Consider the following 26243-nt stretch of genomic DNA (forward strand, 5'->3'; position numbering starts at 1 on the left):
ACCTGTAAGACCATACTCAGATGGAGCGGCAACATAGGCCAGGGCGCCAGGATGAATTATTATACCTCGCACCGCAAAATCTAGATGTTTGGATCTCCTTTCTAAGGCTGGCCAAGACTGGACACCGGTTGTTACGCTATTGATAATGATTAATTCCAGCCAGTTCTCAACCAAATTAGTAATAAAATATATAAAACTCAAGTCCTTATTAAAAGATAATGTGTATATTTATCAAAATCTTTTCTAACCAGTACAAAAATAGAGTAATTTGTGTTAAAACGTAGAATACATCTATGGCTCTTTCAATTTTCGTATATATACATATAAAAACATTTTCATCTTACGCCTAGTTAGTCTATATTACAACAATAAATTAAAGCTTTCACTATGTGACCAAAAATCGTCACATACTGGACGGAATACGTTTCAATTGGAATATCGTCATTCCTGTGCTTAAGTTATTCCTTAGAAACCAATTTTATTACAAATTTTTATATCATTATTGTCATGGTTGGTTCAAACAACCCCGAAGTGGACGACTTTGATCGTTGGCGCATTCCTACTGCTATTCTGCTCTGGATCCGTTATTGCACTTTCCGTGGAATTGCCTGTCGTCTCTAGGGAACGAGAAGAAAAAAGTTAAGTTCTTTAAGGATCATTGAAATGGTAAGTTCGTTAGACCTGTAGTTGCAGGATTGAAGTCTTTTAAGTAGTCATCATTGGGATGACAAAGCGGCAAGCTATCGGCTAATTCCTTTTGCGGATCAGTCAGAAGTGGTCGAAAACCATTGCGTTTGGTGGGTAGAGGTTTTTCTTTTCGTGGGATTTCCTGAGCGCGAATGTAAGAAATTAGTAAATCATGGTTCAGTGGTCAGTGGTATAGTTTTGAAAAAAAAAAGGTTTCTAAAAGACGTGTTTTTAGAGATTGTCAAGAAAGACATAAGAATAAAAGCCAAAGCCCCTCCACCCAAAAACTTTACGCACAAAACATATTTACCTACCGGAACAACAGCCACTTGCACTGTGTCAGAGAATTTGACTTTATTCTTCTCGCCCGGATCCCTTTTGGTTTGTTGCGTTGGATTATTGCTATTGCCGTTCGTCGCTCCTGAACTATTCACATTTCCCTGTGCACCACTAACATTACTCGAACTGTTTGAAAGTATTGAAGTAGCGGGTTTTCTCGCCGCTCGCAAGGCTAGGTCATCTGTAGAGTGAGCCAAGGTAGCGACTGCGGGCATTGCTGACGGTACAGATGGTATTGTACCCGATACTAAGGGATGTTGATAGAATTTCGGTAAATTATGCAGACTTTCAGATTTCATGAGTTGGAAGCTATTATTATTGTTTATGGATTGCGGATGCTGATGTGGATTATTATTGGGTAGATGCAAGTAGCTATTTGAAAAACTAGTGGAAGCGCGCGGGAGTAAACCGTAAGAGGAAGCAGACAGTAGAGATGATAGAGGAGGTTTCGATGCATAAGAGGAAGCGGTGGTAGAAGAAGTCGCTGCAAGGGGGATACCAAGCGTTTGATCCGGGATTTTCGACCACAAGCCGCTCATCTGGTTCTGTGGTTGCGGGAAGGCCATTCCTCGGTCTAGATTATGATAGTTGTCACCACCGCCATTAGAATATGTGAATGGGCTCTGCCCTGTACAAGCGATAGAGTTACGAAAATTACTAGTGTTCATATTTAAACTAGCAGGATCAGCATATGATTGAGATGAGATATGTTGCTTTTCCCCTCCGTTGCCGGCACGGTAATGTCGCCCCTTCTTCTTAACATCAGGCAGAGGCGGTGGAGCAGGCGTTTTGTGATGATGCTGTGCTTTAAGATAGTTGCCTTGTACGCTATCAGCTATTCCCGTCAGCCCCATTCCCGATCCTGTTCTTAGTTCAGGTTTTGGAATGTTAATTTTAATATTTTCTGCATTGAATACTTTAGACTTAAAATATGGAAGCGGTGGAACGTAGTTTTTCATATGACTGTTGCCAAGGCTATCATTTTCCGGCTGCATTTGTTGACGATTCTTTTGAAAGCGTTTTACAATTAGCGTCTGTGTTGTACCGGACATGGTAGCCGTTGATTTGATCGAATGGCTGCAGTTACTGCGGCTATTTTTCTGTTCGCCTTTAATTTTTTGTTGGTGTGCTGGTATACATTCGGAACAGGATGAATGGGAACATGATGACATAGAGTTTGTATCGCCCGGGGTAAGATTGGACGTGCCAGTCGTGCTATCGTTCTGATTCAGGACAGTTTCAGCTTGATGAAAGGCTTCTGTGGCTAACGCGAAAAGTTTCTCATCGACTTTTGTGACATTGAATAGATCCATAAAGAGGTCATAATCTTCTATATTGCGTGCCATTTCAAATGCCTCGTTATGTAGTTTGTGCCTAAATAGAGAATAAAAACAAGATTTAATCAACTTGAAGTCAACAATTTCAAAGGAAAATTAATTAACAAAAATCAACAATTTGATTAAAATCTTTATGTTTTGAGTGTTTAATTTCGAAGGTAAAAAACTATAAGTAATCTTAGAGGGTGTAAAATGAAGTCTACAAGCTTGCTGTTCCCTCCTTTCTTCCTTTGTCGGTGTTTCAAGTTGCATCTCCTCCTGCCTTTTACATTCTACTAGATCCTCCTCGGCTTGTTGGCAGACTTCCTGTGTGCACGCGTACTCCTTACGCATTATGCTCGCCCGAGATTACTACCCTAGTTTGACTCAGGTACTCATTCACAGCTGTGTCGACTGGTATCCGACGTCGAATCCCGATACAAATTCCGCTGCCACCAGTGAAATTTGAATGGCCACCTTCCGTATGATAGCCCTGCGCTCTAACCACTCGGCTATATTCTTCTTTTTCTTCAGCCTTTGTCCCGTTCACAAGCGGGGTCGGTTCGTCGTGATCTGCTTCGCCGTTTAGCTCCATCGAACGCCTGATCTGGGTGCAATCTCGAGGATTTTAAATCCCCATCCAGCGTATCAAGCCACCGTTGTTTCGGCCTGCCTTTTGTTGGTTTACCATCGACTTCGATGTTCAGACCTCGTTAGCACGCATTACGTGACCATACCATCGAAGACGTCTCTCTCATCATTTTTTCACGATCGGTGCAACCCCATAACGATCGCGGATATCCTCATTTCGGATGTGATCAAAACCTGTCACGCCAGTCGGATTTCCGGACACGGAAACGCGGGAAAAAATATCCAACGAAAACGTACATGTTAAACTGTATCAGAAAGAGAGAGTTCGACATATCCAACCAAATAGAGCACCGCTTCAAACGCCTCCTGAACTCCTACCACCTCCCCATCGACAGGAAACCGTGGAGCATACCTCATACATCAGCGGCTATAGACGGTGCCTGGTATCGGGCTAGATAACGTCAGGCGATATCGCTTTACGATTGATGACCACTTGGGCTGGCTGGTGGCTTTGGGCTCCTCCTTCGACAATTCTGAGCTTGGTTGGAGTGACAGAATAAAACAAATAATTATGGCTCGTACTGCCCGAGAGTGACTACAGCCATCTCTATTTCCTGAATACTTACAATTAAATGTATAGGTAGCATTTGCACTAGTGAATGCGCTGTCGCCTAATGCATGTATATAAATACTTCCTTGCAAAAGGCAAGTGAAGTGTGTTAATGACTAACTAACTATACCACTCGAAATATTCAGAAAACGGCAAGGGGCCAGATCTCCTGTTCTAAAATCTTAGACAGGTATGTCAGCGAATGGTTGTCTGCCCACTTTGGTCACGTCATGAACGTATGAAAGAACAACTCGGTCTTGTTAAACTCTCATTACCTCCAACTTGCTCGACGTTACTAACTTTGTCGCCAAATGTCGGAATTCACGGCAGGAAGTGCAAACTATCTACACTGACTTTGCTAAAGCCTTCGATACTATAAATCACAAGATACTTCTCTCCAAACTTTCGCCTCGAAGCGTCCCCATTCTACTTGATACATAACTCGCCTCTTACCTTTCCAATCGATCCTGCGGCTTATTTTTTTATGGCTGCACATCCCGTTCCTTATTCCTCTCCTCTGGCGTCCCACATGGATTTATTCTGGGCGCTTTATTATTTTTATTCTTGATCAACAATCTGTCCCTTTTTACTTATCTCTGTTTGCTCTATGCCGACGTCCTTGCTGTTTCCCTTCAACCAAACATAGATACTTTGGTTTGCTGGTGCACTGCCAATGGTTTTGCGCTAAATATCAGAAAGTGTTAACCTCCGGTAACAGTGATTGTCTTGCTCTTGAAAAGTTGCAACGTAAAATCACCTGTTCCATCTTCTTTAATTAAAACTTTCCTCTTGTGGACTACCCCCCCGCTTCCGCTTCCGCTTCCTGAGCCTTCCCTTCTTACAACAACTTCTTTAAGGTTCTTGCTTTCTCTTCCTCCTGGGGACAATAACTAACTGGATTTTACTGTTTATTGTTCGCTAATAATAAATATCAACCGAATATTTCTGTGCTAGGACTTACTTGGTGTAAGTTATAAAGAAAGGTTGTCCCTATGCCGCTTAAATATTTTTTTTTTGGTTAGGCTAACATTTCGACTTTCCTCGGAATATCAATTAATCAACATCAGCCATTTTCTTTTTCATCCGGGATGGTGGCGCAGTGTAGGGACACGATGAATAATTTGAATGGCACGCGCAAAAGCCACCCTCTTCTGGGTTCCCGGTTATAGGAACATTGATGAAAATGAGAACTGGCGGACTGGCCAGGCTCTGCTCTGCTCCTGGCAGTCCTTTGATGGATGCAGTCGGTTTCCCCTTGGCAACTGATAAGAGTGGAATTTACTAGGCTACTTAACAGGCGCTGACTTCAGATGGCCACCTGCGCCAAGTTAAGAAGGATTTGGCAACAAGACATGATCGCGAGAGCGTTTAGATCAGACGCATGCAAATGCATACATGATTACGCCAGTATGTGAGGGGCACTGACATAACAAACCATGCTCCCATACTCTACAATTCGCAATTAGCGAAGTTGCGTAGGAAGAAGAAACACTCAGGCACTTCGTTTACGATTGCTGCTGTGAGCAGCCTGGCTCTAGCTTGGTAAACAGGTAGAACATTTAGGACTTCTAGATTTCTATCATAGTTCCAGAGTGGGAGAGTTACTATCCTCCGTAAATGCTGCAAGCTGGCTCTGAACATCTAACTCAGGTGGATTCTCCTCCTACCTACCCCATGGAAGTCTCGGTATCCACGTAACAATTGGTGACAGCAGTGGGGCAGCCTAGCCAAAATGATTTGAAAATGACTCGAGAATTTAAATATTAAGCAACGCAAAAGAGAGCTGGAATCGCTAGAACTCTGGGCAACGGTGACCAGCCGAATTATAGGAGAGATTATGGTCAGCATACAAAAAGACCTGAAGGAAGAGACAAAACAGTAGGAGAGACGTAGAAAATTATGAGCCTTAATATATAAGAAAGCCGGCAAAATTAAAAGCAACAGATAGACACGAGAGATATGCTAATATTTGATGTTGGCACTATGTTTTAAATTGAATAGCATTGATTGTGGCAAAGCCGTCTTCAGTGGGCGTCGAGGAAACATTGCATCCTCCAAATATAAAAGAAATGCTTCCAATTTAAATTGTGGGACATCAATAATTATATCAAACAAAATGGGCGAAGCTGAAAGCAAATGAAATCAAAGCGGAGAGATGAGCCCTATACATCTGTTAAAAAATCAGGTAATTCCCATCAAATTACAACTAAAACTGCCAAAGACCAAGAGAAAATTCTGATCAAGAACAACAATAAGTGCTTAACTTACACCTTATACTTGGAGCCTTTGAATCCTATTTCTCGTAATAAAAAATCACTGAGGAACTAGAGGTGCAAGGAGCGCCCAGCATTAGCTCCGTTAAGCCCTTTTTTCGTGACGTAAGGTGAATAAAGCCGAAGAATATTCAGCTGAATCTTTGACTGATCAGATTAGACTGCACGAATTTGTCGAGTAATTGCAAGAAATCCTCCACATGTTGGGAACTTCAAATCACTAGAATCACGAAATCTTCCTCCACCAAGGCTTTCGCGCGGACGCTTAAGTCTATTAACGATAAGCCCTGTGACTCCAATCGCACACTTCCCGATTACCAGTTTTCCAACCGATTGAAACGCTCGTTTGAGCACACGCTTGCTGTCCTTAAACGAACATTCTGCTCCATACAACCAGTAGTCACCAACCATCGCCTCCTAAGCTAATTCTTACCTTGCTAGATGGACAACAATCCGAAAAGAACATCCAAAAACACCTCTCATTCCCCTATATATATGCCCAGCAGACATCCACTAAGGTTCAGTCCTATCAGGCACTTTGTTTTCTGCATTCACTACTGACCCTTCTTCACACGTCCACCAAAAACATTTTCCTCGGCAAAGTTCGTCTGAATTCCAATGTGGATACAATTTAGTGGTACTATTCTCGTCGGAAATTATCCCTTAATCTTCAAAAATTAAAAATTGCATTTAGCGGCAATATGTGAATGATATAATATGAAATTCGTGATATGACCATTCCCACTGTGATTGAAATCACCCTCCTAAGGGTGAGAACGAATCTTTTCTACGTATCTCATATTCCAAGGCATTGAGTCATGCAAATGGTCCGATAGTTTCTCGCTCCAAATAGGAAAACAAGTTCTCCAACCAGTGTTATAATATGTGCAGGAAGGAAGACTATTCCAAATCAATCTCGAACCATATTCTAAATTATCCCTATCAAGCTCGCCGCATCGAAGATGTCCTTGTCTCTGACGACATTAACTTCCTAACTAAATGCCAACCCCTTTATCACCCAAGTCATGCACATTGAGAATTTCGAAGAGAATCTTCCGTCTACTCATCTCTGTCTTCAGCTCCTACTCCGGTAATTACTCCCCGTCCAAATATGCAGAACCTACCCGTCTTTAATATCCTCATTCCTTATTGCCTCATTTCCAATACGTTCCTGCATGTACTTCATCCTAAGTCTCGTTATAATACTACCTCTGTTCCCAACTCAAATTTTAATAAAATCTCAAGAAGGGCACCCTTTTCCTCCAAAGTATCCAAGTAACATTTCTTTCTTTTTATATATTTAGATTTTTACCTTCACCTTAGATTTAACATACATGTTAAGTTAGCCGCAGAGTTAATTTTAATTTCAATGTTAATTATATGGAATAAATGAAAAGTGTTGTTCCCCTTCTCAGAGCCAATTCTGTTTCATAATTAAAACAATGTAATGCATCTGCGTGACAGTACATATATTTATTGTACCTCGCGTACCAGATTAATCCAGACCTGAGTTGCATGCAGCTAGGTAAATTGCAAATTAATCTGGCAATCTGGCCTCGCACAAGCGAATGTTCCTACTCATGTTCGTCTTCCTACAGCCCGTGAGAGTAAAGCCTCCTTTAAACAATTCCATAACCCGGGGTGAAGATATCGACGAGCCTATCGGATGAATTGCATTTATGTTATACTGTACTTCAGCGGGTCTCCTCCAAACACTTTCCCTACCTTTGGAGATCACTATGGGACACTGTAACATTGGGGCTCAGCTGCAGAGTTGAATGCTTCCTCATTTCTTTTGAGAACACATTAAAGACAATAATTTAAATTCTATTCATGGAACACCAGAAACACGAAGACAGTACCCGATCGCTATCAGCTACGGCCACGAAATCCGCGCATGGTTATTGGGAGCCAACAGAGCCTATTTCAGTTTCCAAAAAGTGTTCTGTTCGGAAGGTAGTGAGACCTCATAGCTTTTACTGTACGAAACAATGATCTTCCCAGTCCTCATGCATTCCTCGGAGAAGAAAAATTGCGAACTCTTAGTGGCCTACGAGACCAGAATCCTTCGAAGAATTTTTGACTCTATGAATATGGACGATTCCCGAGCCCATGTTATGATGAAATTTATGAGCGATACCACGAGCGTCTAATGAATGGTGAGCCGGTCACTCAATTCATATGGGTGAGGATGATCCAGCCGGAAAAGTCTACAATGGCACTATCTACGACAGACTCTCTCTCACATTGAGCGATAGCGTCGGCCAGGATGCCAGACAACTTTTAGGGATATCGAACTGATCGACCTTGGCGCACAACCGACATGTTGCGGGGGCCTTACGAAGGCAGACCTAGACCGGATAACGGTTATTATACTGTCGATGATGATGAAATCAGGTAATAAGGCAATTATATTGTCGGGATGGCTCAAGTGGTTAGAGCGCTGGGCTGTCGTAACGGAAAGTCGCGGTTCAAATCTCGCTGGGGGCAGAGGAATTTGTTATCGTGACTGGATGTCGGATACAAGTCGGCTCAGCACAATGCGCGACCACATTGCCTCGCACAGTGTACTGTGATGTACTGTTACGATCTTGAATGAAGTGATCTAACACACTTCAGGGTTCTGATCCAATATGGATTGTTGCGCCAACGATTATTATTATTACTAATTTATTTGCAATGTTCCTTTACAAAAAGTCTTCTGACAATTCTCACACTCAGCGCAAAGACATAATAACTTTAAAAAACCAACACTCAAATCTTCAACATTACAAAAGGTAACCGGCAATTTTCAATTTTTTTGTCTATTTCGTTACCAGCGAGAATATCTTTAAAGCCTGCCGGGCACCAAATTTTGTTCGAAATTACAGAAATTTTCTTCTCCCTAGATCATGGCTATGGGATTCTAGCTCCCAAGACTTTCTGCCTCAATCAGCTGGCCATACGAGAGGAAGGCCAACTACCGCTAATCGTTATTTCCGCATCACCAATCACTCGCATTCCAGCGCCCGATAAAGTAGAAGAAGGAATCTGCATATATTGCCACGCACAACTTCACAACATTATAGATGAGGTCAATATTCCTTTCGGGTTTAAGATGAAAATACAAATGCCAGGCACAATTAAACCAATTCATCCACTAGCTCGGCACCAGTGAATAGAGAAACACCAGAATTTGCATGTCGTGAAGTAATTTCCGACTTATTTACTTTTTGAAATTACCACTGCTCGATTCCAAGGCTTGCATAGATACAAACTACTCCCTAAAACATGGGCGATGAATTGACGTCGAGACTAGTTGGAGAGAGTGACTCATAAAAACCCACTTCATTCATACACTTCCAGTAGCACTTCTCCAAGTGATGAAACCTTTACTTCTATCCCAAGTACCAGGTTCATTACAAATTGTCCTCGTAAATCGTTAAATTTACTTGAAAATATCCCTATTATTTATATATTAATCTTACCTCAAAAGGAAGAAGAAATATCTCCTTTTTAAGTCTATCACTTGGTCGCCAAATTCGTCCTTTGTCTCCTCGCTCAAATCATCCGTGAAACTTTGCAATGCCTTTCTCAATAACTCATTGCGACTACGCTTCGCATCGTTCCGTGTAAAAACGAAATTAGCAATTTTATGCAACGCAATCAAGCACATAGCACCGTATGTATCCCAATTCAACGACAGTACGACATTTACAGCCTTCTCAATTTGACTAATTGCTAAATATTTGTTCACCAGTACATCCGGGGTTAGTCCCGAATTGTGTACATCTCCACTCATACCAGTCCCACTTAGAAACCGCATACACCCTATGGGACCATTTTCGAATATCATCAACAGGAAGCAATCGGTTTGCGCGTAGGCATCGTTGAAATTATTCAAATCGGCCTTGCAACTAAATGAAGTTTTCAGTAGGGTTGGCTGTATGGCAAAATAATGCGAAAGGTCATGGAGGTTTGATGGTGTCACATCTTCGCTGATTATTTGATTCGCCACAAATGAGAGAGACAGGTCCAGGCACTGGAACTGACAGCGGTCATTTGATATCATGAACACACCGGAGTCTGGATGCCAGGCACAGCGTGTCGGAATCTGAAAAGAAAGGTTTACCGGATGATTGGATTTGATTTTGCGGGTTGAATATTAAGTCAAATGCCTTCATGGGCGACTATTTATAGCACAATTGTTTGCCGTTAATGGAAAAGTAATAAATCTAAGCTGAAATAATGATTGTTTTCCTTCTACAATTTAAGTATGGAAACAAAACTTACAATATCCGTTTTCGGTGCGAACTTCGTTACTTTTTGCACCAGATCGTGTATACAGACATATCTGTCGATGGTTCCCAGCACCAATTTCTCCTGGTCAGGACTGAATCCATGACAACAGATTTGAGTGCCAATGGGAATTGATGTGACGGCCACTCTTTGCATTTTGGCTTGACCTATCTCATATGAACATATTTCCGCTGTTATTTCCCCCTTTCTTGAGATTTTTTGTTCCACTGTCATCACCTGTCCGTCACTGGCCCGGATGAATTCCATGCAAATGGGATCGTTCTCGGTCCAACAATACGCGACAGACTCTAATTTGGCACTGAAAAAATGAAAAATGTTTTTTTTCTTAATTTTACTATATTTTATAAAATAGAAATGAGAAAATGAAAGGTTGAAAATAAAAATCAAACCTACATACAAGTACGACAAAAATAAAACAAGTATGTAAAGAAGTTACATCGTTGTATTATCCGCAGCAAGCAAATAGCCTTTCGCGAACAAATTACTGTTTAGTAAGAGTTTCTGCCATAATGAAATCAACTGCTGCTATCATTCCAATCTGTTGTATGAACAGACAATTGGATGTGAAAATAATGATATTTACGAAAGGGCCTACCTCTATTATCAAACCAAAATAGAATTAGGGGACGACAATTCCCCGAACCAGGCTAGAGCTCTGGAAGTGGTTTTCTAAAAGATGGGTTCGTTCCTAGGTGTGAGGGATACCCGAAAATGTGGTGAGCTTTCTTTTAGCTCGATGGGGAGTTGTCCTTTTTTTCACCAAGGCTGACAGGCGTGTTAGATGGGATTGGCATACACTAATATGATCTTTTATCTCATCCCGTGTGTCGGGTTGGAGAAATCGATTTTTTTTTTGCATGAATTGTATCTATATATAGTGGAGAATATGTGGGCAATGGGATTTTCCGATATTCCGAGTCGTTCAGAAATTACAGTGTTAAATAAGTAAGGAGTTGTCAGCCGCGGCTAGAGTACTCGATGAGAAAGAGCTTCGAATATTTTTTTTACCTGTTAGTCTTTTACCTGAGCCTTATAAATTCGAACACAGGTATAAATATAAAAAGATGAAAAACCAATCAATTGTCTACACTTATTTGCTGTTTGCAATAAAAAGGATAATCCAGTCTAGAGTGAGCACCGAAAGGCTTTCAAGTTATACTCAGTTATATTTTTTTGCAAGTATTGTGCTGTTTGTGTGTTCAGTGATTTTTTTAAATGGATCGCATTAAAAAACGAGTATTTCATGGGCATCGATACTTATCAGGGAAGAAAAAGGACTTCGCATCAACATCAGCAAAGAAACTTTTAGCAAGCATGAACATGGATGTTCCAATTGGGACAAGTTTTGTATATTGTTTGTTGGATTTTGCTGGAGTTTTCTCCGGTATTTCTGCAAATTTCTACAAATAATAAAATATACGTAGTAGTAAAAAAGGAATGCGTAGGACATGTCAAGAAAAGAATGGGAACGCGGCTTAGAAATGCAAAGAAGAATCACAAAGGCATTGGTGGAAAAGGGGCTGGAAAACTTACTGATAAAGTTATTAACGACCTGACTACATTTTTTGGGTTAGCTATTCGTCGACACGCAATTTCGATAGAAGGAATAAAGCAAGAAATTTGGGCAACTTTCTTCCATAAATGTTCTACAGACGAAAATCCTCAGCATTAAAATTGTCCAGCAGGGAAGGACAGTTGGTGCAAATGGCGCAAAGCGGAAACTAAAGGAGAACTGGATAGTTTCCACCACGAGAAGGCACCTTTGACTGAAGAAGTTCAAACAGTCATCAAACCAATCTACGAAGATTTGCCACGAGATGATCTCTTGAACAAATATTTAGGAAGAGAGACCCAGAATTACAATGAGTTGTTAAATGCATTGATCTGGACTTCCGCTGTTAAACACCTTCATTCTGGGGCCAAGGTCTTAGTAATAGCCACTTTTCTGGCTGTAATTATTTTCAATGAAGGATTCAATGGCATTCTTAATATCCTGGTGACAATGGGATGTCAAGTTGGTCACATATGTCAGGTTTATGTCGACCGCCGTAATGAAGCGCGAATTTGGCGGTCCGAACGACGATCAACTGACCTCGCTAAAAGAGCCAGAATTGAAACCAGAGAGCATCATTCGGCCTTACACGACTTTTTTGAAGAAACGGAGAGTGCCCTCTATGGACCAGGTATGGCAGATTAATGGTGAGTTAAAATTTTACTGTTGATAATCACATTTAAATTTTCAAATGCGTTTTTCTCGAAACTGCATCTTGAAAATCGGCTGCCACCATAGCTCAAAATCTATCCAACCAAATTCTTTGACTTCTTTAATACATATTTCTACGGTCCGCAAACTAGGATAATTGCAATCGGACTGGTCCTTTTTTTTTATTCATAAAAAAGCCATAAAAAAACACCAAAATTCAAAAAATTAAGTTTAAAAGCTCACCAAAAATTTACCTTTCAATATTTTCCAATTATCCTAGTTTGCGGACCGTGGAATATTGTCCACATTAAAATACCGTTTAGTTTTTGTTCCTCAGATAAACACAGCGCCCTCCAGCGTGGCAGCAGAAAAACACCTTTTTTTGGAGATGGGTGCATAAATTGACACGTATTCCGAAAACTAGCTACAATATCAATCTGAAAAATTTGTCACATATACTAGAGATATCAATAAACATATGGTGAAAAAATCACGTTTCTATCTTCATCCAATCCTCCAAAATATTCACACGGGATGACCCCCTTAAGGGGGTCATCTCGCGTGAAGGATGGATAAAGATACAAATACGAATTTTTCACCATAGATTTATTAATATCTTCAGCATGCATAGGAATTGCCCAATTGCATAGTTCGTTATTGAAATGCAGAGCAATTTATTCATCTATTTCCAAAAAAAAGATGTTTTACTGCGTTACACGATCACGATCACCGATCATCTTAATGAAAAGAATTAAACGGCATTTGAACGTACAAAATATGAAAAGCTAAATTTTTGGTGTCGTGTTAAACTTTTTTTTATGAATTTTGGTGTTTTTTACGGCTTCTTCAATGAATAAAAAAAACTACTGAATGAATCGCAATTATCCTAGTTTGCCGACCGCAGAAATATGTTCTGAATAAGTTGGATAGATTTTGGGCTATGGTGGCAGCCGATTTTCAACATGCAGTTTCGAGAAAAAACGCATTTAAAAAGTACAATGTAATTTTTAGCCCGAAAACCTTAACTGACCATTAATCTCCTGTACCTTGTGCATAAACCTTAGGTTTCTTGAAAAAAAACATGCACAGCCTTCGCTTCAATTCTTGTCCTTTTAGCGAAGTCATTCGAACGTCATTCGGACCAATAAATATGAGCTTTATTACGGCGATCGACATAAATCTGGCATGTGACTTATCACGTGTTTAACACTATAATTTCCGAACGACTCCGAATATCAAAAAATCACTTTACCAATAGATTCTACACTATATCTAGATACAATTGATGCCAAAAAAAAGTCGATTCCTCAGATCGGACACACAGGATGACGCCCTTAAGTGTGCTGACTGTTCCATTAATTTTAAAGTGGGGAAAGTGCAGATATTTTTTTGGTTCTTCATTGGTGGAATTAGGTTTCTTTTGTAGGTAACATATTGACTAGCACTTCTCTTTGGCTCCGACAAAGAAAGCTAAATGGATACCTATCGGGAGATTTTATCTTACCCAAAATAACAACAAATCGAAATAGCGGAAGCTCGCGCTTCGGGTATAAAGGTTTTGTGTTCATTTTATGTAAGAAACTTCAACGCACGTTTTTCTACCCGTATATAGCTACAAATCCAACATACTCCTTCATATTTTTCCAAACTACAAGCCATACGTACATATTACAGCCATAGGTATTATACTCATCCTAAAGAAACAAACTTCCAATTTCTGAATACTGTACATTTACATGCTTATATATAAACTCGTACTCATATTTCCGATTTACTTCGTGCACAAAAGCATACATATGCACATATGTAGTACGCATATTAAATACCACTGGTTTAATGTACAAATATATCTATTTGAATTAGACACTACCCGCAAACTTTATTAACACGCATATACTTTTTTTTTTTTTTTTTTTTTTGTGCGTACACGGAGGTGGAAAATCTTAGAAAGACACGTCCGCCGCAGCTCCGCCGCCCGAACGGCGGAACAACAGCGGGCGCGTGTGGGATTCACACCCACTAAAAACCACCCCCGGTCTCTCCAGCCCCAGCCCCGCGGGACCACCATTGAGGTATTACTTCGCGGGGTAGATTTGCTCTTAGGCACTCATCCTTCTCCTATTTGCAGCTTTCCTCCTTCTTTGTTCTTTCAGCAACTCCTCCTGCATTTGGATGATTGCGGAGCTAACCGCAAGCCACTTCTCCTCGGACTCCAGCATCTCATTAACTAAGCTCTCCGGGGTCCCGCTCCTGCCCAGCACCTGGTTTAAGCTCCTTCTCTCCATCGCAAATCGTGGGCAGTGAAACATCACATGCTCTGGATCCTCCGGTATGCCATCGCATCTGGGACAGTTCGGAAAATCATCCAACCCAAAGCGGTGCAGATACTGCCTGTAGCAACCACCGTGTCCCGTGAGGAACTGGGTAATGTGGTAGTTGGTATCCCCATGTTTTCGCTCAAGCCACACCCTAATGTTGGGAATGAGCCTGTGCGTCCACCGACCTTTCGCAGACTCGTCCCATCTGCGTTGCCAGAGATCAAGCGACTCTGACCTTGCCGCATTTCTACGCTGTGCATGCCCCTCCATATGTCTTGCATTGTACAGGACACTCATTTCTTTGGCCAGAATGTCAACCGGGATCATGCCTGCCACCACCAATACTGCCTCATCTGATGTGGTTCTAAAAGCACTGCAAACCCTCAAAGCCATCCGCCGGTAAACCGAGCTCACCTGCTTCCGTCTCTGAGAGTTTGCAAGCGCCTCCGCCCACACAGGCGACGAGTAGAGCAGGATGGAGCGCACCACTCCGGCTAGCACCAACCTCCGGCAATGTTTCGGCCCACCAATATTTGGCAACATTCTTGCAAGTGCCGTGGTGGCACTGGCTGCCTTTTGGCATGCATACTCTAGGTGCTCCCTAAAACTCAATTTGGTGTCAATTATTACCCCCAGGTATTTGATAGCCGGCTTTGATACGACCGTATGTCCACCGACCTCCACTTTTACAGTATTATTTTTCCTGCGTTTCGTTATCAAGACCGCTTCCGTTTTCGCGTCCGCCAAGGTCAGCCCAGCCTTTTCTAGCCAGGACTTTACCGCTCTCACTGTTTCCGTTGCGTAAACCTCCACATCTTCTGGGTGTTTTGCTGCAACAACCACAGCTAGGTCATCAGCAAAGCCGACAATCGTAGTCCCCTCTGGGACGGGAAGAGCAAGCACCCCATTATACATGATATTCCACAACAGGGGACCAAGTACCGATCCCTGTGGTACCCCGGCTGTGACAATGTACTCTTTGGGGCCCTCATCCGTCCCATACCAGAGAGTCCTCTCTGAGAGGTAGTTTCCCACCAAATTCGCTAAGTATCCGGGGACACCTATGTCAGCCAACGCCCCTTTAATTCTATTCCAGTTGGCCGAGTTGAATGCGTTTTTGACATCCAACGCCACCACGGCACAGCAGCCGCCAGAAATCAGTGCACCTTTTGCCAGGTTTACCACCATGCCAATTGCGTCCACCGTAGAGTGGGCGCGTCGGAAACCAAACTGGCGTTCCGACAAACCATTGTTGGCTTCGACGATGGGCAGGAGTCTGTTGTAGATGACTCTCTCCATCATCTTCCCCATTGTATCCAACAGGCAGATAGGACGATACGACGCTGGGTTTCCAGGTTGCTTGCCAGGCTTCGGAAGCAACACCAACTTTTGCTTTTTCCACTGGGCAGGGAATATTCCTTCTTTTAGGCACGCCTCGAAGGTGTTGGCGAAAAGGTCGGGCCTAGTCTTCACTGCCAGTTTCAAAGCTCGGTTGGGGATGCCATCCAAACCTGGGGCCTTGTTGTCACCGAACCTACCACATATTTCCCGCAGCTCCTCCACAGTTACAGGCGGTATTATGCCGTCATTTGGTTGGACAAAAACTTGTCTTCCCCTATTTTCGTGGTGAGGGAACAGAGTGGTAACAATCTGTTTCAGGAGGCGCGGACAGGTCACCTGGGGTGATTTCCGCAGCCTTTTCATCACCACTCTGTAAGCCTCGCCCCAAGGGTTTATGTCGGCATGGTCGCACAGCTGTTTGAAGCAGTTCTTTTTGCTCCTCCGAATGGCTTCCTTTAGGCGGCCACGCAATTGCTTGTGTGCCTCCTCTCGACCGTCGCCACCGGGTTTTCCCCTGAGCCTCTGGCAAAGCCTCCTTGCCCGAAAACATGCGGCTCGCAAACTTGCGATTTCATTGTTCCACCAGTAGTTGGGTTGCCTACTGGGGAGCAATCGCCTTCTGGGCATAGTTGCATCGCATGCTTCCGTCACCCATCGAGTGATCTGGGTGGCTTTCTCTCCAGCCGTACCATTCAGGGATATGTCGGATTTGAGCACCGCGGAAAACGTGTCCCCCTCGAACGCTTTCACTGTCCAGCCAAGCATACCACATGGCATTTTGCGAAAACTCTTTTTCGAGCTCGATCCGCCCTTGATCTCTATGCAGATTGCCTGGTGGTCGCTGTGAGTATAGTCCTCACTGACATGCCAAGCGATTCTACTGGCTAAAGTGGCACTCACGTATGTCAGGTCCACTATAGACCCCAGACCCCTTCCCCGGAAAGTGTACGAAGACCCAACATTCGCCAGTACCACGTCCAGCTCCGCGAATGCTTCGAGGAGAACACGTCCCCTAACATTAGTTACCCGGCTGCCCCATTCAAGAGCCCACGCATTGAAATCGCCTCCTATTATGATCGGCCAACGTCCTCTTGCATCCAAAACAAGAGCAGCAAGCATCCGCTCATACTCGACGAGTGTAGCGCTGGGTGGAGCATAGCAGCTGTAGATGTGGATGCCCTTCACCTTCGCTCTGATGAAGCCCTCCTCCGGGTGCTCCATTATTTCCTGGAAGGCTTGTTCTCCACAAGTCCACAGCGCTGCTTGGCCCGTTTGGTCTTTGACCCAAACGCTACCACCGCGGTTTCGGTATGGTTCACTTAGTATGGCCACATCGATGTTTTTCTCGCGGATAGTTTGCGCGAGTAGATCCTGCGCCGCCTCGCAGTGGTTGAGGTTGATTTGTATCAACCTCATCTGCGATTTGTGCTAAGGGCTCTCCTGTATTCCGGGCACCTGCTGCTGCCTGCAATGTGCCGATGGTCCACACCCTCCTTTCCTTTGCACATTAGACAATTTGGGTCAGCTCCGCAGTCCTTGCTGATGTGGCCCTCCACTCCGCATCTCCTGCATTGCTTTGACCTGTCATTTGGGTTAGTGCATGACTTCGCAATGTGACCAAAGCCAAGGCATCTAAAGCACCGTTTTAACGCCACCTGTTCCCTAAGGCGACACATAACCCAGCCTATTCTCACTCTCCCTGCTGCTAACAGTTTGAGTGCGTTCTCCACTGGTAGGCTGATGATGGCGGTTTGTGTTCCCCCATAGGCTTTCCTTAGAGTTTTTACCGCTGACTCTTGTAGTCCGGCAAGATCGAACTGTTTCTCCAACGCTTCGCGAACCTCCTCCTTCGTCGTGATTTCATCTATATCTTTGCAGATTATAGTGATCTCCGGCCTGCTAGCTCTTATGTCAGCTTCCTGCCCTAAAGTCTTCCCGATTTGGCTTAAGAATTTGTCCGCGGTTACATCCTTGGATTTCTTAAGTTCCAACATAAGATCTCCCTTCTGCGACCGTCTAATACGGCTGACGTTGTCTCCCAAATTGGTGAGTTCAGGGTCTGCCTTCACTTTCCTGAGTATGTCGGCGTATGACCCTTCACCTCGTTTGGAAATGAAAATCACCTCCGGTCTAATCTTCCTCCGATAGTTTCTTTTCCGCGGTTCTACCTTCCTCCAAGCTTCCGCATCCGCCTTTGAAGGTTCGATCCCTTTTCTCGAGGTAGCCACTGCAGTATTTTCCCTGGTAGCTTCAGACATAATTTTCATGAACTCCGCCTTTTTGGGAGTTGAGTCCTTTCTTCTTTTCGGAGTTTGCTGGCCTGTTGAGTCATTCAGCTTCTCGTGCAGCCTCTTCCCCGGTTTCTCCCCTTTTGTGTTTTGAACCGGCGTTACTTGAGTTGCCTGGTTCACTTTTCCAATCGGCAACTTCCCTACTCGTTCATCCTGGGCCTTGCCGTACGTCAAACGGATGCCTCTTATCATGGCCCTTATATTTTGGTGAATGTTCCTGCGCTCCTTTATGAACTCACACAGCTCCATGATCTTTTTACCGAGGGCAGTAAAGGCAGCTCCAGACTGATCATTGTCCAAAACATCGCTCGGGTGAATCGGCGTCAGCGATTCTTCCTCATCGAAGACTCCCACTATACGCTTCCCACTGGGGGTAGCGATCGTGGGGGCTTGTGCCCGTGTGGGAGGGGATCTGCGGAAAATCGAGCTCCTTCTGAACGGATCCATCACTGGAGCCAGTTCAAGTTCCTCCCGTACGCTTGTAACATTAGATGCCACAGTAGCCAAGGTTCCCACTACTGAGGCACTGCGGTCGTTGGATATCGACGGCCGGGAGCCCGCTTGCTCACTCCCAAAAACCGCCGGCACTGGGTTTCCGAAGCCCTGCACCGTAACTTCATTCTTCTTCTGCTCCTCCATGTTTGGTTTTATTTCTGGGTATCCTTCCCATAGCCAATTTTTATCCACGGGTGGGCGTTTACTTCCCACCTACCCGGCCTGCGCATAAACATGCCCATACACGCACATCTCCGGATGCGTGCATGTGCATGGCCATGACACATTCGCCGAGCATTCCCTTATCCGCACGAAGGGACGCGCCTGATGGGAGATTTGGCAACTCCACACGCATATACTACATACCTACATACACAAATATCTGTTTGGAGTAATTGATGTTCATATAGCTAAAAAGCTAAAATAACATAATTCTTAGCGACCCCATTCATAAGAACTCATTTCATTGTGGTATTGATGAATTGATATACGATGATGACGTCATACACTTTGTAGAATGCACGAAATTCACACAAAATGGCAAATTTTCACCCCCTATAACTTTATTAATAATAGTTCAATTTTCTTCAAACTTGACCAAATTGTGCATTATGTTCTTCCTTACATCCATGCCCCCATGCCATGCAATTTTGTGCTTCTGGGATGAACATAAGGGGGGTAATTGGGTAAATTGCTAAAATGTGAAAATATACTATTATTAACTTTATTTGTGCAGATATCGGAACCGGATGTATTTTGAGGCCTAGATTTCGTAGAGATGCACCACTTCAGATTTTTCAGTTGGGTAGGTTCTGAGAACGAGAACTGTTACCCTTTTTCGTGACAATCAGTCAAGCCGTTTCCGAATAAATCGGGTGTGACAGACAGATAAACGGACAAACAAACACCGAATCGATTCTAATAAGGCTTTGTTTCACACAAAATCTTAAAAAAAGGCACATAGTCTCTCAACTTAAGAGGAAAGTATTAATTTATGTCAAGTGTCCGCATAACTTCCACATCTTAAAACGCGAGATTTACTCTTCACTACCAGAATCTTATCAGTTATTAGCATTAATTACTTTCAAGTAAACATTTTCCTATTCAAATCAAGTGCCATATAAGTGTCAAATGAATGACAGGGTCACTGGTTGCGTTGCAATAATATAGTGTATAGCACTTATTCATAACTAACGAAACGAAAGCGACCAATGAGCAAAGCTGGAGACCAAAAATTAAAAAGTAGGAGCCGGTGGTCACTAATTTTTGACAGTAAAATCTGGGGGGAATAGCTTACGTTTTTCGTTACATCAAGCGCATTCTCGTTCTTTGTTATTTCAAAATTAGATCTACTAGAACTTTTTTAATCATAATAGAAATCGATCATTAAAATGAGTGACGAAATTAATAAGACTGACTAGGCTGACCCTGACCAATGTGCGAGGCCAGATAAAAGCGGCAGGATCACTCTCGAGATCATTCGACATCAACAACGGTCAAGGGAAGGGGATGCGCTATTATGCATCCGCTTTAACCTGGTCCTGGGAAAAGTGATCCGTGATTCTGAGGTAAATGCGATGGCCACAATCCTCTTTAAGTCCACCCAACTATTGGCCTATACTGACGATATCAACATCGTGGGAAGAACGACCCCAGACGTACAAACTGCCTTCATTCATATCGGGCAGGCGGCGCGAGATCTTACGCAGAACATCAATGAAGGCAAGACAAAGTATATGGTGGCAACACCAGCACCAAAAAACAACCAACCAACAACATCAAAACGCACTGGTTAAACAAGAAAAATAAGGATAGGAGACCGTTGATAATTTCTCCTATCTAGGGTCGAAAATCACAACCGATAACAGCTATGACGATAAAATCCGCGCCCGATTGTTGGCTGCCAGCAGAGCCTATTTCAACTTACAAAAACTGTTCCGCTCGGAGCTCCTCACTATAGCGTCAAAGCTCTTACTGTACAAGACAATGATCTTGTCAGTCCTCATGTATTCCTTGTGGACTCTTAGCCGTATTCGAGAGAAGAATCCTCCGAAGAATTTGTGGGCGCCTACATGAGGATGGACGATTCCGTCCGCCTACATAACGACGAAATCTATGAGCGATACCATGACCGTCAGGTTGTGGATAAAATCCGGCTCAATAGGTCGCTGTGGGCAGATCACTTAATCCATATGGGTCAGGATGATTCAGCTCGAAAGGTCTATAAGGCAATATCTATGGTAAGAAAAGAAGACGAGGCAAACCCTGCCTGAGATGGAACGGACGGTAGGTCTAGATGCCAGACAGCTTTTAGCGATATCGAATTGGTGGACTTCGGCACAAAACCGGAATGCCTAGAGTTCCTTATTAATGCAGGCTTAGACCGAATATCGATTTTTGCGCCGTTCATGATGATGATGACCCAGCGAGAGAGCAAACAGATGTCATCAGCGTAGTCGAGGTGTTTAAAGAAAGATGTCATGGTCCAATGAAGGCCTCCACCTTTTTCGGACAAGGCTGTATGAAGAATGTCACCGATAACAACGAGAAATAATATCCCTCTTGGTCGCCTTTTACGACAAACAGGAAATACTATATTCTTAAGCTCCAACCCACTAGCACTGTCATAATTCCATAAATTCAAACATATGACACAGTTCTTCAGAGTGTTAATGTTATGTACCGCCACTATACACCTTGGAACCTCTTTCCCAAAGTGCAGCAGTACATTTAAGATTTGGCTAACTTCTCTCGCTACAAATATATAGCGCGAGTAGCTCCGTTATCTAAAAGATAGTTCTTTATTGATCTTTTCTATTATGTGCACCCAAAACTCATGATTACATATAGATTTGGAAAAGTTGTAGTTTTGGACCAAAATCAATGTCCTAGAACCCCCGGCTGGTCAGCACAAGAGGTATCTAGTTAGTTGGACGAAACGTAGCAACTACACTCGACTCAGGGCCAGCTGGAGTTGCTACGCCTCTTAATCTAGAGTCTCCGGGATCAAATCAACAAAACTCTATCTTAAAGACGGTCAGAATCAGTTTGAAGCCAATTTTTGACTTACATATTTAGCGTAATAGCTAAATCAGACACTTCTCCTATCCTCGACTTTTATTCTAGTTTTGTGTTTGCTAGAATCGGCAAAAATCCATAATTGCCCATTCTGCAATTGAATAAAGTTAAGCCATCAATATTCTATAGCAACAAAAAAAACGCAATTCATCAATATGCATGAAGTGCATAAAACTGTATAGATAAAACAAATCGAGAAACCGAAAGCGGGACGCTTCAGGTAGGACGACTAACGACTACCGAAAGTAGTCGCTCGCAGCCAACCAAGCATGATGTACCGCACCACCTCTGCACTACTGACTCCCATAACTTCTCGAAAGTGCGTCCATTACCACCCCAGAAACACGTTGCTAAGAAAGAATTCGATGTACTTTTAAAGCAGCGAATTTGCAGATAGCTGCAGATCTTCTCCACTACACATGGCGCTACATATCACTCATCCACAACTTTGCGCATAACCTCGCAAACATACCGTATTTGACGACCTTGGACTTAGCCAAAGCGTACCATCAAATCGCTGTAGCTCCAGAAGATATTCCGAAAACGGTAATATGCACACCTTTCGGACTCTTCGAGTTCACATGGATGGCTTTTGGTCTATGCAATGTGGCGCAAACTTTTCAGAGGTTCAATCCACTGGTGTTGCAAAACATTAACTTTTGTTTCGTTCAAAGTCTGAGCATTTGAAACATATCTTAACGTTGAAAAATGCAAATTGCTTCAACATCAGGTGAAGTCTTTAGGCTACACGATTTCGCCTGAGGGAATACACCCGGATCCAGACAAGGCTCAGGCCATCACAGACTTCCCATAACTTAAAACAGTCAAGGATCTGCGAAGAATTTTTCGCATGTTAAACTTCTATCGTAGTTTCTTGCCCAAAGCCGCACAACATCAAGCGATCCTTAACGGCTACTTGTCTGGACCCAAGACCAAGGACCCACGCGTGATTGCATGGTCCACAGAGGTTGTCCAGGCATTTGAGCTAACCAAACGATAGGTGGCGGACGCGACACTCCTGGCATTCCCTCAATCAAACGCACCCCTAGCCCTATTCATCGACGTCTCGACAGCGCAGTAGGTGCTGCCCTTCACCAAAATGTAAGCCGTTGAGCTACTTTTTCTTTTCTTTTTACGTGTCTGGCAAAGACAATGCAGTTGAAGATGCTTTGTCACGCATTTCAGAGGTTAAATTTCCTACCGCGGTCAATTTTTTGGCAATCTCCGAGGCACAGGAGGCTGACGTAGTGCTTCAGAGCCTCAAGGACAACTACAAATATCATATAAAGTTCAGGAGTTTCCCCTGTTCGATTTAACCTCCTCTGACCATATATTCCAGTGGCTTTTCAGAAGGAAGTATTCTATGCAGTACACGATCTTGCGCACCGAGGCATTCGGACAATAAATCGACTGGTTACAAGCAAATATTTCTGGCCCTAAATGAATAAGGATGTGAATTCCTGGGCTAGACAGTGCATCGCGTGTCAGAAGTGTAAAGTCACCAAGCACGTACAGAAAGAAGTAGGTTCATTCCCTCGGTCTTCAATGCGTTTTTATACGATCCACATCGACATCATTAGCCCCTTGCGAGATTCGCATGGCTCCAAGTATTGCCTCAAAATCATCAATAGGTTCACGCGGTGTCCTGAAGCAACACCTTTGGTGGACATTTCCGCACAATCGTGCGCCGAGGTCGTTTGCCGGGAATGGAAGTGATGTCATTACTGAATAGGGAAGGTCTACCTTGCTCTTAGTTAGGCAATCTCCTAGGCTTCAAACGCCATCGGATGATTGCAGACCAACCGCAATCCAATGCACTGCTGGAACGTTGGCATAGAACATTGAAGGCCGCTGCAATGACACACCATGACTCTTCGTGGTTGCGAGTCTTGCCTTTTGTTCTGCTTCGCTTACGTACAGTCCATCGTGAAGAGTTTACCGCCAGCCCCGCCGAGCTAGTATACGGGGCAAATTTGAAACTCCCCAGCAGTCCTGCGTTCACTACCAGGTCAGCCCTTTTTACCACTGGGTTTTTGCGCTTGCTCCGGGACGCCGTATCTAAATTAAAATCACCCTCGCCATCCCGTCATTCATATACGAATGCTAACACCCCCAAGGACCTGGAAAGGCCTTGCAATCACCACATGAGGACCCATATGAACTATTGAACAGCGGGGAGCACTTCTTTAGGCTTGACTTCGGCGGCAGACCCAAGAACGCTTCAGGGTCCAGGCTAAAGCCTTTTGTCTCCAGGGCTGAGGTCTCGGGGAAAAAGGTACACGGCGCGTGTTACTAATCCAATACTATAGATTTTGTTAAACGGGCCCTTGTACCAGGAAGAGATAACGACAGGATGGGAAAAATTCGAGGAAGAGGAGATATTCCTGCAAGCTTCCTTTAACGAAGAACCTACGCACTCTCTGTCCTTGGTAGATATTCTCAGAATCACAAAAGTCTGTGGAGACCACAATTAGGAGGCAGTTGAACAGGCGATTGTAGGGGATCAAACAATGAGCCAAATAAAAAAAGGCGAGATGACTTGGCCCTACGGTTGCCCACAATATCTCAACTTACCGACTTGGATGAAACCCAACTGACCTTATGGTATTCCCTGTGTTCGAACTGTGTGCCAGTGATGACAAGGGGATGGCAGTTGCCAATCTACAAACTCCTCACCGTCTCCATCTCCTGCTTGAGCCACCTTTAGGAAGCTTCACTTCGAAGAAGCTAATTATGGCCCAAAAAGTTTTCACCATAAAGTCCAGTCCGAACCTAATTTCGATCTGCAGGTTCCCAATTCACAAATTTCTTCAAAGCCTAAATACTCTTAATGTCACATCCAGCGTGTGAAGCTTCTAAGTTACTTTCATCAACGACACTCTTGTATTTCGTAGCCAAATCTTCATCACATGAAACTAAGTACTCACGATCGTAGCTTGAAAACATGAACATTCGCCCGATCCTGGTCCCGTATCGTGGGCCGCCAAGGGTACACCTCATTCAGCGACGACTTGGTCCACACCACAATCAAGTCAAAACTGTTGTTCACCAGCAAGTTCCTCGCTAGCTTGCGTTCCGAAGGGCCTGGGATCAAAACGTGGAATATCTTCGGGTCCATATTGGCAATCTTCTCCGGTCCCGACCGCCGCATGTTGGGCTTCTGAAGGAACACCACCGTAATCTGGTTGATGTTGTAGGCCAAGACGATGTGCTGGCGCGTGAAAACAGCTAAAACGAGAGCAGAAAAGAAAGTGTCATTCGGCGCAACGCAACCCATGCGAACGCAACAGGTGAGTGACCGAGTGCCGGCATCGCGGCTCCCATTCATGCTTACCGTCCGTCACAGTTTCTGCCGCCAATTTTCCCACGAAATACTTGTCGAAGGCCATCTTCTGCACGTCTCCGCTGAGCGCGTTCACACAAATATGCACCAGGATCCCGTTCGAGAACATGAGCTGGGCCACATTGGCGTCTCGCCAGTCGCAGCTGACGACCTTGGAGACCTTCAGGAGCTCCTCGAGCCGCTTGAGCGACTCCTTGAGCCGATTAGGCCTCCGATTGGACACAATCACGGTACCTTCGCGTTTCTCGGCATACTCGCGCTTTCCCTGGGCCGCGGTCGCCCGCACGTCCGGGTCCCTTTTGGACGAGTACTTGAAGGCACCGAAGTCGGTGGCTTTGATGCGGATTTCGTCGTGGGTCGTCCAGAAATGGCACTCGCTGAGTAACGTTATCATCTCGCGCGGCTTTCACGCGTTCCGCGACGGCGACTTGAGCAACGGATCTAGGAATCTATTTACAGATTCGGACGGGTCATGTTTGTAAATAAAATTCTGCGTTAAATTATGCAAAGTGACAACAAGTGAAATTGTATTCGTCGCAGACGTTTGACACGGAGTTGACACATTCCAACGTCGGTCCGCAATGTATCTGAGTGGTGGCGCTAGTGTAAATAGGAAGACTGCGGTTCAGCTGACTGCGGTATGTGTATTTGCTAACGGAGAAACAATTCAAATAAAATGATATTAACCCTTGAAAACATACTATATTTGTGATAATGGAATTTATTAATATATGATTAATGATATAGATGAAAAATTATTATTATTATATGATGATCTGATGGAATATACTTCTCGATCAAATTGCTGATCCCAGGCGTACAGTTGCATGAGTCATATCCAAATATAACCATAAGGATTTTTGTAGGAGTGGAGACTCCAAACACTTGTGTTGCTGACATCACCCTTCATCTAACTATCTTCCTTTACATGTGGTGTGGTTTCTTACTGTGTCCGCAAATTCTATTTTATTCAGGATACTTTTCTGTACTTGATTTTTGTAGATCCACATTTCGTGGTATAAATACAAACATCGTGTTTTAACGTAATTTATTAACTTC

General features: G+C 43.6%; 1 protein-coding gene across 3 annotated transcripts; it reads right to left on the reverse strand.

Annotated features, from left to right (window-relative positions):
* Positions 1 to 205: 205 nt before the first annotated feature.
* On the reverse strand, positions 206 to 25752 carry LOC119661652 (WD repeat-containing and planar cell polarity effector protein fritz). Of its 3 annotated transcripts, XM_038071085.1 has the most exons (8): positions 25176 to 25578; positions 24769 to 25069; positions 10089 to 10413; positions 9284 to 9909; positions 1526 to 2400; positions 1002 to 1273; positions 682 to 829; positions 206 to 617 (listed from the first exon to the last, which is right to left on the reverse strand). In XM_038071085.1, the coding sequence occupies exons 1-8, from the start codon at positions 25576 to 25578 to the stop codon at positions 517 to 519; spliced, it is 3051 nt and encodes a 1016-aa protein (XP_037927013.1). In that variant the 3' UTR covers positions 206 to 516. The 3 variants fall into 3 exon arrangements, 2 of the variants coding, with proteins under 2 accessions (XP_037927013.1, XP_037927012.1); XR_005250606.1 differs by having other exon boundaries at positions 998 to 2400; XM_038071084.1 differs by having other exon boundaries at positions 1002 to 2400; positions 25176 to 25752.
* Positions 25753 to 26243: the final 491 nt, after the last annotated feature.

This window comes from Hermetia illucens, chromosome 1 (genome assembly GCF_905115235.1).
Source record: "Hermetia illucens chromosome 1, iHerIll2.2.curated.20191125, whole genome shotgun sequence".
Classification (NCBI taxonomy): domain Eukaryota; kingdom Metazoa; phylum Arthropoda; class Insecta; order Diptera; family Stratiomyidae; genus Hermetia; species Hermetia illucens.

Excerpts from the sequence above, each read along its gene's own strand:
- LOC119661652 (XM_038071084.1), bottom strand. The coding sequence starts at position 25,578 with ATGATAACGTTACTCAGCGAGTGCCATTTCTGGACGACCCACGACGAA. Across the intron at positions 9,910-10,088 it reads TCGCACCGAAAACGGATATT|ATTCCGACACGCTGTGCCTG; the intron begins GTAAGTTTTGTT and ends CTTTCTTTTCAG. Across the intron at positions 618-681 it reads CTTCAATCCTGCAACTACAG|AGACGACAGGCAATTCCACG; the intron begins GTCTAACGAACT and ends CTCGTTCCCTAG.